At 35.8% G+C, this 14,196-nt stretch overlaps 2 protein-coding genes across 4 annotated transcripts in view; both read right to left on the bottom strand.

Annotated features, from left to right (window-relative positions):
- adarb1a (adenosine deaminase RNA specific B1a) overlaps positions 1–4,493 on the bottom strand; it is a 24,707-nt gene extending 20,214 nt beyond the window's left edge. The window contains exon 1 of one of the 2 annotated variants that reach the window (XM_079471600.1): positions 4,461–4,493. The gene's annotated coding sequence lies outside the window, so the exon portion shown is untranslated. Of the gene's footprint in view, positions 1–2,011; positions 2,265–4,460 lie in introns of those variants that run through there. The other variant, XM_079471599.1, reaches the window with a different exon arrangement.
- On the bottom strand, positions 3,297–14,196 carry slx9 (SLX9 ribosome biogenesis factor). Of its 2 annotated transcripts, XR_013787475.1 has the most exons (7): positions 13,858–14,196; positions 13,449–13,575; positions 7,171–7,239; positions 5,745–5,910; positions 4,950–5,018; positions 4,416–4,603; positions 3,884–4,352 (listed from the first exon to the last, which is right to left on the bottom strand). XR_013787475.1 is itself a non-coding variant. In XM_079471602.1 (6 exons), exons 1-6 carry the CDS (start codon positions 14,044–14,046, stop codon positions 4,483–4,485), a joined length of 741 nt encoding a protein of 246 aa, XP_079327728.1. In that variant the 5' UTR covers positions 14,047–14,196; the 3' UTR covers positions 3,297–4,482. The 2 variants fall into 2 exon arrangements, 1 of the variants encoding a protein (XP_079327728.1); XM_079471602.1 differs by having other exon boundaries at positions 3,297–4,603.

The following is a 14,196-nucleotide window of genomic DNA, read 5'->3' as shown; positions in this document are numbered from 1 at the left end:
AAGACACAAATGGCTTCTAGTTGTCTTTGAAATGTAAATGTGCAGAAAGATCAAATTTTATTCAGCGAGATCAACACTTGTTGAGTTTGGTGTCAAAAACCATGACTAATATTTTGGACAATCCAAGCTACAGATTAAACAACACCTGTCAGATAAAATAAAAACTCGTCTTGTATATGAGGTAAAGCCGACGACGCCATGTGAAAGGCCGTGGATGGGACGCTCAAACACGACACACACTTTTGGGAAAACCAATCTACAAATGACAAAACTTAAACACAGGTTTGTGCAGCTATAGAAACGCCTCGTTTTTATAATCTTTACTCCTTCAATCTCCCTTCAAGTTGTCCCAGATTCATTCACCACATGGGCAACTGAAGGTCAAGCATGTTGCATTGTGGGATATAGTAGGCCTATCCAATGTAGTGCACTCTGATGCTATATACAGAACATTTGGGTCGATGTAGAATGTTTTTCTGAGTGCTCAAAACGTACAGAAAATGAGCATACTTTGAAGTATGCATGCTACAACAATAGTCTGAGAATTATGATGTTATTCCACCGTAAATTTATTGTTGGGTTCTAAAATTGGCTAAAATCTGCAAATTTGGTGCATTCAAAAGATTGTTCAGCACATTCATGACTAAGCATAGATTTATTGGAAATGTGACAAAAGAATAATTTAAACAACACACGTTCATACAACCTTGACGAAACACTACGAGCAAGAAAAAATATACTAAAACACTCATTGACAAACAGGCCAGAAACATAAAAAACTATTCTCTCAAATAAAAGTCACGGATTCCATTTCAAAATAAAAGATTAATCAGCTTGATTTAATAGATTTTTTTATTGATCAATTTAATAAACCAAAATCATTTATTTTATCGTTTAGATGTGACAAAATATCTGGCCAAAGTCATGGATTTTTCCATTTAGACAACTGAAGTCAACTTTGTTACCGTACTGCGGAAAAGTAACACTTTTGTTATTTATACTGATAATTTCTAAAGAAATGTCTAGGTATACCAAGTTCTGCGTTTCACAGTGTGACTTATGTGCGTGCATACTCAGTTCCACATCCATGCGATATATATATACACACACAAATACTATAAATGTATATATCTATGTATGTAGGTACGTATGTATGTATATATATATATATATATATATATATATATATATATATATATACAGACAAACTTATAATCAGTCTCTCTCTCTCTATATATATTTATATAATTATATACACACACACAAATACTATAAATGTATATATCTATGTATGTACGTATATATATATGTAAACATATATATATATTTATACAGACAAACTTAAAATCAGTCTCTCTCTCTCTCTCTCTCTATATATATATATATATACACACACACACACAAATACTATAAATGTATATATCTATGTACGTACGTACGTATGTATATATATGTAAACATTTATATTTATATATATATATGAACAAATAAAAAATAATTCATAAAAATAAACCTGAACCTTTGAACTTTGAATTACTAACAACCTCCTGAGACACAGCAAAGGTTGGACATATTTATCTTTATATTAATATAATAATGAGACATAATATTAAACCAAGATTTTATCACTTGATACGTTCTTAAAGCCCAGAATACCCTTTTGATCTTAAATGAGGACTTAAAACATCATACATGGGACAGTCAGGACAGCAGCTCCATTCACCAGCGATCAGTTTCCATAAACTGTTGATTTTCACAGCACGTGTTTAAAAGCCAAGGGGAAAAAACTAGTTTGCGATTATTTCAATAAGATTTCAGGATCAAGATTTCAGGACCAGGATTTCGGATAATTGTCATTGGCATCTTCTGCCTCCAGACGCAGGTTACCACACGATGCTGAACCACGTATAGTGGACCATTCACTACATTCAATTCTGCCTTTCATTCACACATATGGATAAAACAGCTAATGAAACGAACGCGTATGTGAAGAAAGATGAATAATACTTACAGTAGATTGTCCGGTTTATATGAGAGGGATGCGGGCGGACCAAATGCCTCCAATAAACAAAACGATATGAAAAAAGAAATAAAACGTGAGGAAAGATCTATCGCAGTCGGTGGCAAAAACACGAACACGTAGCGGATGTGTTAACGCAAGCAGCGCATCGCTGCATATCGTGCAATGAATCATTGAATTAACGTGTTTTCATCTGCGCTACAGATAATGCAATGGATGTAGAGGAGCACTGACCGCAGACGCCATGGGATTGGCCAGGGAGTGGGCGGGATGATCTACACTGCGACGTGTGATTGGTGCACCGAGGCTTGACGGGCAAGATGATCGCGCTGATTGGTTGAACGGTTTGACATCATGAACGTGGACAAACTTAAAATGACCTGATAAAATGTTAGCATATTTATTTTTATTAATTATTAATTATTACATTTAATTATGAAACGATGTACGACTAATAAGCCCACGTTTTAAAAGAAAACTGTATGAACGCGACGACTGTATTACAACGTGTCACGTGCCATTTAAAAGAACGGTACACTTTTTTTAAGCGTGAAGTAATTAAATAATTTTAGGTTTCGTCTTGAGGTTTTAAATGATATACACTATAACGTTACTATTACGTATATAATGGAAGCATAAAACTGATGTTAAATGCTTAATACATGCTAAATTATAAATACAGCAAATATATATTATACTATAATTGCCAGATTTATTACTTTGTCAAAGAAAAAAATGCCAACTAAAAATAATAGCATAAGACTTTATTGTCTCGGAAGGTCAACGTGTCCTTGATTTCCACAGCGTGCATTGACGGCCCCGGCGGGCCCCTGAGTCAGCCGGCCCCCCTCAGACCATCTATTGTCATGAAGAGGCACTGCTGCTTCTGACCTTGCGTGTGAATCATACGGAGGGTGGGCACTAGTGTGATTCATGTGAATTGGGGTGGATAAGCATACGTCCCACTGACGGATGAGACGAGGAGTTATCACAGTGCGGCACGCGAGCGCAGGCCGCCCCCATATACTGATGCATATTGGTTTATATAACAGGCAGTGCAGTGTTTTAGAAACACATTTGAGATGAAAGCAACTCGTTTTGCTCACGAGCTGTTTGATTTTATATTTATGAGTTAGAAACTTATGATGAAAGGGACGTGGGCTATATAGGATTATAGAAACAAAACAATTGACCAATTATATAAAATGTGTTTTGCATAATATTGTAACCTTTTTTTGCATTGTGCCATCAACTTCCTTGAATTCTGAAGCATTTTGTGAATATCAATTCTTTATTTGCATTGGATTATTGAGAATTGTACTTGTAATTACGCATTAATAATGGTTCTGGATTATGTAATAAAAATAGGACCTGTTAAGGCAGAATTGTTTTACTTTAAAACATCCAACACTCCAGCACATCCTACCCTGTAGCTTTAATAACCGGATTAAGGACAAACAGCAGAATCACACTGAGATAATATTGCGTGGGTGAACACAGCATCTGAAATCTACACCTACATCAGTCTTTTCTCTGGATAACTTCAGAGATCCAGAAAACTGCAGTTAGGGTATATTTCTAAATATCATGTGCTTTTTACGTCCTTTTGGTCACCTTTTTTGGTGTGATAAAAGTGAACAAGAGGTTTCTCTTAGATATCAGACATTAAAGATCATGGAAGCGACCGTCTGACATCATGACTGATTAAAGACATGTCATTTTAATGATAAAGCTGCGTTTCCTGTTTGGCCTTTATCTCTTTAGCGATATTCTCAGAGATTTGTGATGAGTTGCCATGGAAATACAGTGTGATCTCTGTTTAATTGAAGGTTGGTATCTGAACAGATATTACATAATACGGTACAGTACGTAAAAGTAACTTTATTAGCAGATTTTACCAAAAATCTAATTTGACTAAACTAAAGCTAGAAATAATGGAGAAGCTAACCAGCCCAAATGAAAGAGTTCACATCAAAGTCTCTGGAAGATATTATGGTCCCTAGTTATAACCTTATCTAGTAGATATATCTTGCCCATTTGATAAAAATATTTTAAATAATTATTAGTTAAAATCTAATAACAGAATTTGTTGCATCAGCAAACGTTACTAATACTGAAGCATATAAGCCATGAGCATGCGGACCAGATTGTCATGAAAATGCCAATTACACATCTGCTAACATGATAATTCAATCAGAAAACCAGAGAAGCAGATAATTCATTCAACGCTTGAAGACTCATTTATTAAATTACGCTCCGATCTCAAGCAAAGCTGTCAAATATGGTGTTTTCCGTACTGTAGTGCCAGGAATTGCATTATCAATTTCATATTCTAATGGAAAGAAATATGGCAACTTTAACCAATGCTGCATGTTGCCATATTTCTTTACATTACAATATGAAATTCTAATTTGTTTGTTTTGGAGTACGATCAACGTACATTTGAGGTATAGTTTTTGAGTTTAACTCTGTTCGTCTTCCTGTTTTAGTCTTTTCCGTAGATGTTCGCCAATCGCAGCAAAGGGGTTGGTTTTGAAAGCGGGATTCTTCATGGCTTCACTGAAGTTGGACGCCTCGGCCTCGCTACAGCCAGAACAAAATAATAACGTTTTAATGTTTAAATTCAACAATTACATCTCAAAAGCAATAATGTGTTTATATGTATAGAGTAGCTTATAAATTTGTATTTGAAAGTATATAATTAAACTCCATTTAACTGTGTAACAAAATTAAATATTAAGAAACAATTATCATGTTTAACCCAAAAATAAAAAATAAAGTATAATTATATAATGATTGTATATTTTTATATATTTAAAGTTTTTTTTTTTTAAAGTTAGATTTTCACATCAAATAACAATGCACAAAAATCTATTTCTTTATGCATATTTGTATTCTTTTTTACATTAAAGGACTGGTATAATCTTACAGTAGCTTTCGTTTCTGGGCCGGTTTCATCACACTGTAGTCTGTAGGTTCCGGCTTTCTCTTAATCAAACTGAGACGAAACAATAACAAACATGTTAAACATATAAAATAAACACAAAGTAAAATCTGCTCAATATATATAAACCTAATGGCATAAAAACTTTGTTTTTGTTTTGTTTATTTCCGAGTTCCTCAAGCAATACTAATACAACAAAAATATTTCACAACAGACAAACTAGCAATAAACAGACAATTGTGTCCTGGATCACAGCATTCACACATCAGACAAATGAGACCGGCTGTCAAAGTTTCATCCGCTTGTGTAAACAGGCAAACAATGTACAAAAAATGTTAATAAACTTTCTGTTTTGCACATACTGCTTAAGGTTTACATCAGGACACGTACGGTAACGCAGGTTTAATCACATTTATAAATAAAAACGTCATGAGGGACGATAACGTTGGATGCTGTTACATTTGCCATTTTACCTGTAACCGTATTACGTTGTAATAATTCAGAATTAAATTATACCATAACTATTAAGTTTGCTGTATAGATGGACCAAGGCAGAACTTCATATGGCACTAGGTGAAAGAATATGCACGGGTGGCAGAAACTCAAAAGAAATATTTTTTTTAGATAAAGGCAAGGCAAAAAAGCCTAAAGTGTGCAGTGTAAAGAGATTAACAAACGCAAATGCATTGTTACATAGTAATGCATGTGCGTGCTTTCATGTTAAATAATGATCTACTTAATAATGCCCGATTTTTCTGATCTGACGCAGGATTTACTTACGTTTTATTTTTCCGCTGTATGCCCGCAGGGTGTTTCAGGGATGGGAGGAGCTGGGAGAGTTCAGGAAGGGCGTCGGCCAGCGGTCTCATGTCTCCCACGACGGGTGTGGCTTTTCTCCGCGCTCGCGCCACCTGCTGCTCACGCTCCTGTTTAATCGTGCTAATCTCTAGACACGACAAACAAACAAACTTCATCAAAAACAGGTCCTGGGTTACGATTTTGAGTCTAAACATATTACCTAACTATAGCTATACAAATTTGCAGTATTCCCCATTTAAAAACTACTTCGTTCAATTATTGAAAATCTAAATGGTTCTTAAAAGGGCCTCTGTCGTTTTCATTTCTAATAGTTAATAATTCAATTGTTATTTAATGAAATGGTAGGTTTTAAATGCATGTAGCATGTTCTCATGTCTAAGCCAAAAAATAACTACTGAGGGAACTGAATGATGTCACCCATCTACGAGCAAACGTCAGTGACAGAAACCAGTCCACACAAGGTGACTCCCATCCAAAAACAACAAATACATATAGGGAAGAAAGAACAGGTTTGAAGAACAACTTTGTTTAAAAATGTTGGATGGGAAAATACCGTCTTCATAAAGCGTGGCATGTCGTTTTGTCTACATCATTTCACAAACACAAAGAACGCGTCATATTTCATCTTGGAATGGGATCTCAGATGCATTATGGGAGTTTTAGAAGATTACGTTTAATACAATAATTCCTTTTTATGTCATTCCTTATTAAATTTTTTTGTAACTGCATAACAAATTGACCAGCATTTTTTAAGAAACCTATGGTTGAACTGTTTGCAAAAACAAATAGAACGTGATGCTATCCAGACTTCTCAATGTACAGTATAGATGCTTGAATATGGTTGTCTAAACCAAATATTAACCAATCTGACATACAACTCAAAATGAGATAAGGGTTTGGGTCAAGATAAGGGTTTGCAAAAATAAATGAATCTAAAGTAGACGATGTACATGCGTGTGATAATTCCACCAAACATTTATTTTGACGGGTTATTACGCAATTTATTATAAAGATATTTTCTTCAAATAAATTTTTATTCAAGCCAATGTCCGTCGACGTCTTATTTTTCCTCCTCTTTTTCATTTCCTGTAAATCTGACATGTCCGCAATCTTGGGTTACAGCTGAGGCCTCATTAGATGCTAATTATAATAACCTCGGTGCAAGCTTGTGTTACACGACGCATCGATCGGATGAAACATTTACAGGCGTCAGAATCAAAGTATAGCGTTAACAATCCTGCCATATCCATCGCTGAAGTTCCCGTCGGCCCAAGAGAACAACCGTAGGCCGGCTTAAGAACTTAATGCGAAAACAGACACATGCACATCGTTTCTCTTTGAGGGATTTAGGAAAGAAACGTTGAAAACTGAAGATGAAACAACTTACTGTTAAGCCATCGTTCTCTACGGTCCTTCATTTTGGATTTCTTGGACTGTTGTTTTTGTTCTTCTGAACCTGAAAAAAAATCAATCATACAACACTCAGATTCGCTGTAAATAGAGAATTTTAATACATAAACCAAACAACAGAACTACATTTTCTGAAGAAATGCTAGGGGTTCTGTGATTGGTTGCAGAGATCGTGCTAAGCTTATTGATAGGTCAAATCTGTTTGGTTTAAAGGAGACAAACACTAAACCTCTATGATGTTCTGATGTCTAGATACAGTATGGTTCAGGTCTCTCTTTTAATGCAAATCTATGGGATATTTTATCATCTGTCAAGACCAAAACTGTTAAATTATGCTTAAAAAGAAATCACACAATCACCTTAAACAGTGGAATTGAATATAAGCTTCTGCCAAATAAAACACAAAATCGTATTTCGGCCCACATTGCACTGAATTCACGGGCGAAGAGAAGAATCACATGTTAACAAAATGAACGTTAAAATCTACATTTGAACATGCATGAAAAAAAACACATGCAAATATAAATGTACATTTTCCTAAAGGATAATGTGCGGATAACGCAACAATAACGTGGCTCATGTGAACCTAGACATTTAATAAATAAGCGAAAAGAGTTTTGACTTATTTGTTATTAAAGTCAATTCCGATTAAATAATAAAGTTTAAAATATTAACATGAAACACGGCTGCGTAAAAATACAACAGTGATATACAACAGTACAAATACAACAATAATGAAAAGCAAATGACAAACTACTTAAATCTGACGTTCACATTGCCCAGCTGTGGGATCCTGTGTGTAATGGGAGATAATAATGTGTGTTTGTCTGGTGAAACAGAAGGGATTTGTGTTGTGTGTAGATTAAAGCAGGATGTCAGTTGTTTTAAATGCACGTCACTTCCTGTTGCTGGAAATGTCTGTCTAATCAGGGGAACCACACGGTGTGTGTTTAATGATAATGCTAAACTCCAGGGAACAAAGCGAGTGGAAACTATATGTACCTGTGTGTATGTGTGTGACAGAGAGAGATAGAGAGAGAGAAAGAGATTCATTCATCCACCACAGACACACAGAGGTTAAACGTTTCTCCCACATAGGAAACGGCAATTTTAGATTGATAATATAAATTTATAACATATCGAAAATGCCACTAAAATGCAGTTGCATCTGATCACCGTTACTGCAACAATGGTCATTGATTCAAATGTTCCCTGAAAATAACGTGATGCTTAATGAATGCAGTTCTATAAAGAGAAAAGAATGAAAATGACCTCTTGACCTCTGCGATTATGATCCTAAATGGAGCTTTCGGTTGCCAAGCAACGCTGCGAAGAAAAGAAACGTTTGGGTAAAATCCTTGGTCGCTAAAAAAAGACATCAAGACTGTGAGATGACCCACACTGGTCCTTTTTGTCTTATGAAAAATACGTTTTAATGATTGAATGTGAAGCTTGACTAATTTCTGACTTCTGAGAAAATGTGTCAGTACAAGTGTAGATATTAAAATGTGAATAAAGACTATTTAGTTGCTTTTGTGTGTTATTTGCCTTATAAATGAGAATTTTCTTTTGACTTGTTCATAAAATATTTATGTTTTTTCTTTATTATGTCTAATCAATTTGTTAAGCGCTTTTTTTTATAAAACAAGAAAACGCTCATAAAATGCTTCATAACAAGAACAGGCTTATTATTTTTTATTATTTCATAGTTCAAAATTGAACCGACATGTTACTGACAAGTTTTAAGATATTCAGCTACAGAAATTGTAAATATATTAGTAAAAACTATATGAAAAAAAACCTGTATATGAACATCCACACACATTTTTTTTGTTTTTATAAACGTGATTTTAATCCTTTTAATTGGAAAAAATCCATGTGTGTCACAGCAGCATCTGGAAATTTTATTGTGTATAATACGTCCTTTATTGAAACGGCAAAAAGCACTTTTATTCTTTTCCGACAGGGGATCGTATTTTGTTATCCACTTCAAAGGCAACTGCTGCACATCATTTCTTCATCTCTGCATCTGCTATTTGATTGGTGTCAATCGTTTAAGAGGCGTGTGTGTGCTGGTGTGTTAGGCACATCTTAAATATCCATCGTCTTCCTGCGAGAGAAAGCTGAATCTCAGACAGATCTGATGCTGGTTCCTTGCAGGAGACCCATGGGAGGAACCAGAGAGGTATTTACTAGCCACGAACGATCGCGTGTCATGTACACATCAAAACCAGTCCCAGAAAACCACGCACAGGCGTTCTAAATGCATTTCTATACATGTCTATATACGTCCATTTAAATGATGGAAAAAACTACAGCGGCCCGAGGAAAACCTGCACAGTTCGCTCTGAATAAAGACACACAGAGGCGTTTCGATAAGATATCGAACAGACTGCGATATATAAAGGAAAGAACACAACGTAAAACTCCAGAAAATGACGCAATGAGCCGAATCAGCTTTTTACACAATGCCATGCAAAGGTAAACAATGAGGTCATAAAGGGTGGGATTGGGGTGATATTTATGTAAATATGCATGTAAATAATTTGACAAATAATTTTACATTGACGACAAAGCAATTATTTGGATCGACAAGACGATAAAATTATTATTTTTTAATTAGAAAAATATTTTTTATTTGTGACAGAAACTTAATTAGCATTTCATATTAAATAAATGTAAATATATGTATTTATTAAAGCTTTTATTTTTATATTTCATGTTAATTTTATTTTGTCATTTTATTATTTGTCTGCTTTTACATTTTAGTGCCTTAAACGTTTTTCAGTGTATTCTGAGGAAACATATCGATTTTTCATTTAGTTTAAGTTTATGCAATATACAAAAATGTTAATTATAGTAAACTAAAATAACCTTGCTTCATGTAGTCTTTCTTATTAACGTTAAGCTTCAAACTACTGTCAAATAAATTAAAATATACTTTAATTTGATCAACTTTATGCATCCGATTTAGCTTCAAACTTCAAAGACATGACACCCAAATGTACGCTTTAATTTAAATTTAAGTGAAAAACCAGTGTTCACTAGGGGTGGGCGATATGGACAAAACATTATATCTAGATAATTTTGGCGATTTTAACGATAACGATAATTAGACGATTTCCATTAAAAATGTGTTTTTAAAAGTCTAAGTTACTTATTCACTGATGATAATAATGGGCACCATGTTGAATGAAAACAGTGCTTATTTATTTTCTTTAACATGTAAGTATTCAAGTAAAAACAATTCAAAGACATACAAAACACTAATTGAATAAGTGTAAGAACATCGAACTCTGAGTAAACATTCAGTTGTACACCTCTGCTATAATGTAAATTGTACAGCATACAAGCAAGATGAAATTATAATACATGAAATAAGTTGGGGAGGGCAGTTGAGCTGAAATAATTTCGACTTTCCCCACCTACTGAATCGGCAGCATTTATTTTTCTATAAACTTGGTGATAGCATTTGTAATGTCTCGCCACTGTTGCTTTTCTTATCGTAAGGCTCATTTCCACTAAACGACTAAAGTTTGCTGCGTATGTTGTGCAGCAGGTACCTTAGCCGATGTCTGCTTTTCTCGGGCAGCGGAGTCTCTGAACTTTTTATACTCTTGGTATTCCTTATGGTTGGTCGTCGAGCTGCTTTTAACAGCAAAATGTTTCCTACACACTTTGCAGAGTGCCGTCTTTTGCGCAACATCAGTTTTCTCAAAACCGAACCACTTCGATGCAAGTGAGGTTGAGCCATGTTTAGCAACTAAGTCATCTGAAGTAGATTGCGAGGCTCTGGGTGTCTGCATGTTGTCTCCTCCTGTCAAATGTTTAGCATAACCACATTCGTTAACCGGTGTTGAACATGCGTGCGGCCATGCGCTAACCTGTGAGAGAGATGACGACGTGTATGCATACAACAGCAATCAGGTGACGCCCTGCTGCAGCCTCTGAATGTGTGGAGTTTTAATGCGTGTTTTGGAGTGTTTTTTCGGAGTAATTAAAATACTCGATAATGAGAATTTGCACATCGTTAACACAACAATCCCGATATTATCGCAGACGATATATCGCCCACCCCTAGTGTTCACCCTCAAATCTTAATTTAAACCATTGAAAGCTGTCATTAAACTGCTTTCAGATCAGCCACGGGTGGTTGAAAACTCGACAGTGAATCAATCTGACCGATAGCCACCACAGAAATATCAACAGTCGTGTTTTTGCGCTGTATCTGCCCGATAGGGATCTCTGACCTGCTGATTTCTCCACGCATTACTCTGAACGCTAGAAACTCAATCTCTCCTCTGCCTCCGTGGAACGGGAGGGGGAAATCCATGATTCCCACCACATCCATCCCGGGGAGAGCATCATGTTCCGAGAGCTGGCTGAAACGGACACCGCCAATTAGCAGCGGACAGAACACCCAGCCTGCCATCTACTCCCTGCACCTCGACTCGAGGGAGCTGAGCTAGAGGTGAAGGAGGTCAATTTCCGAGGTCCTGTGGAGACACCAATACCTCCAATTAAAGAGCCCAAAGTTCTCGCTCTGTCAAAGCAAAGTCGAGACCGCATCGATTCTTAATGTCAACCTCTCTCGAGTGCTGCCTGGACTGAGGCGTATTGAAAGAGAACTACATCCTTCATCTATATCAGGCAAAAAGATGATGCTAAACTATAAAATATAATTGATATAATTCTCTAAAACACATCCAAACATAGTTTATGATAAAAATCAGGAGCTTGGTCACCCTCTCTCTCTCTCTCTCTCTCATTCACTGAAATAAAAGGTGATCTTGTATGAGAGGCATGTGGGACACTTAACTGACAATCTGCGAGATCTCCTCCACGGACACGCGCATTCATTTACATGCTAACGCGCAGACAGGCAGCTGTCACATACAGTTAGTGCATTGATGCAGCCACTGTGATCTTCATGCACGAGTAATTTTTTACTGCAGAGAGGCAAAAATAGGACAGCTCTCCTCACTTAACCTCAATACTCGCACACGTTGGACATTCAAAATAGAAAAACCAAAGACATGCATAGTACATTTACATGCATTCGTTGGGGAGACGCTTTTATCCAAAGTGAGAAATAAAAACACCACCTTACTTTCAATAAATGATATTTTTTATACTTAGCATATACTTAACTTATACTTTTAATTAAAAGTCAATGCTTGAAAGCCAATAATAGACGTACTTTACAGTAGAGTACTTAACTTACTTAGTGGAGCAACCTAAAGCTACATCTTTGAACCCAGCATGGTGATCACAATGGGGACCAGCCCTAAAACCTTTCACAAAGCTGCACAAATGTTTAAGTACTAACTGCACCAGCATCTGTACATTCTTCACATAAGAATTGATCAGAACTCAAATAAAAATGCTACATTGTGCCATCTAGTGGTCATATGCTTGCATGCATTGCAGCCTTCAAACACTGTGGCATTTAAAAAATAAAAGTATTACGATTACTCACGTTTTTTTATTTAAGGATAAAAGCTTTTTCTAGTTAACACAGTCAAGTAACTGAAATGTGTAAATGTCTTAATTGTCTTAAGGTGTAAATATTTCAAATGAGCCAAAAATATAATTGCGTAAAAACGTACAAATCTTTAAATAGTTGTGCCAAAGAAAATTGGTTGTTCCCCAAAACGTTTAGTTTTTTTAAATGACAAAAATAATAAAGAAATGGCAGCCAATCGGAGGTCAGAAGAACAGAAGTTAACTTACGATTTAAAAACAGCACAAATACATTGACTTAAATTGACAGTTCACCCAAAAATGACATTTCCGTCATCATTTAATCACCCGCAAGTTATTACATACCTGCGTAAAAACACAGTGAAAATAAGATTCTTTCAAATATCTTTCTATTCTGCGACATCATAGTAGGAAAAATGAAATGGTAGTCAAAGGTGCACCAGAACTGTGTGTGTTCCTAAATTCTTCAAAATATCTCACCAAAATATAGAACATTTGTTTCCTATTACGGTTGTGGATGATGTCACAGAACTTATAACATTCATAGATTTATCGTTCATTGTCTTTAACAGACGAAGACATTTAGGTTTGAAACAACCTAAGAAATGATGACAGAATTTACATTTTTGGGTGGACTATCCCTTAAAGTTCGGCTGATCATCTCAAATGTGATAAATGTGAATAAAGAACGAGTAAGCGATTCTATCCTTCAATGCATATCTCTGAAATCTCTGTTAAAACAGTTGAAATTGTGTGACAGACATCACTCACCTTTGGGTTCAACATCTGGCTGTGTGGTTACAGTCACATTTGACGGTTCATCAAACTTCAGAGTTTGAATTAAAGACTCAGCAGAGATTTTTGTCCCGGCAAACACTCCTCTAGGAAAATGAACAGCCTACATAGAAAACACGTGAATGATGTCATTCACAAGTTCACAACAGGTCACGTGGGGATATATTAACAGTAGGCAGACATTTCTCTTAGAAAGCATAAGCATTATACCATGACGTAAGTATATCAGGTGTTACATTTGACTAGATAATGAATGATTAACATACAAACCCGGAATAAAATCCAATTACATACATTTATATCCAAGTTGTCTCCATGGTACATAACGAAAACATGTCAACTGAATTACTGTATTTGTGGGGCAGGTACAAACAAACAGTCTTACCTTTGCATCAAATCTGTTTATTTTGATCTGTGTTAAATCTGTTTTTGCGAGTTCAATGCTGTGCACATGTGTTGAGTGTATCGGCGCTTTCTCTAGATTCCCCAGCGCGTGCTCTTTCCGGTTTTCATTTTCAAGTCTCACGGCGCCGTGGTGAAGCTTTTGACGGACGCGTTTAATCTTCCCCACCATTTTACCTCAGCAGATGTGTATTTTATCTGTGTAAATACGATATAAAATTCACAAATCCCACACGTGTTGACTTTGACAATGTTTGGTGTAGCGTCCGAAAGGGTCCGAGTCGAAATGTAACATGAAATCGGTTCCGGCCTCATTCTTTTC

This window comes from Barbatula barbatula (genome assembly GCF_947034865.1).
Source record: "Barbatula barbatula genome assembly, chromosome: 13".
NCBI lineage: Eukaryota > Metazoa > Chordata > Actinopteri > Cypriniformes > Nemacheilidae > Barbatula > Barbatula barbatula.
The sequence above is the reverse complement of the archived record's forward strand: the minus strand, read 5'-3'. Positions and strand labels throughout refer to the sequence as shown.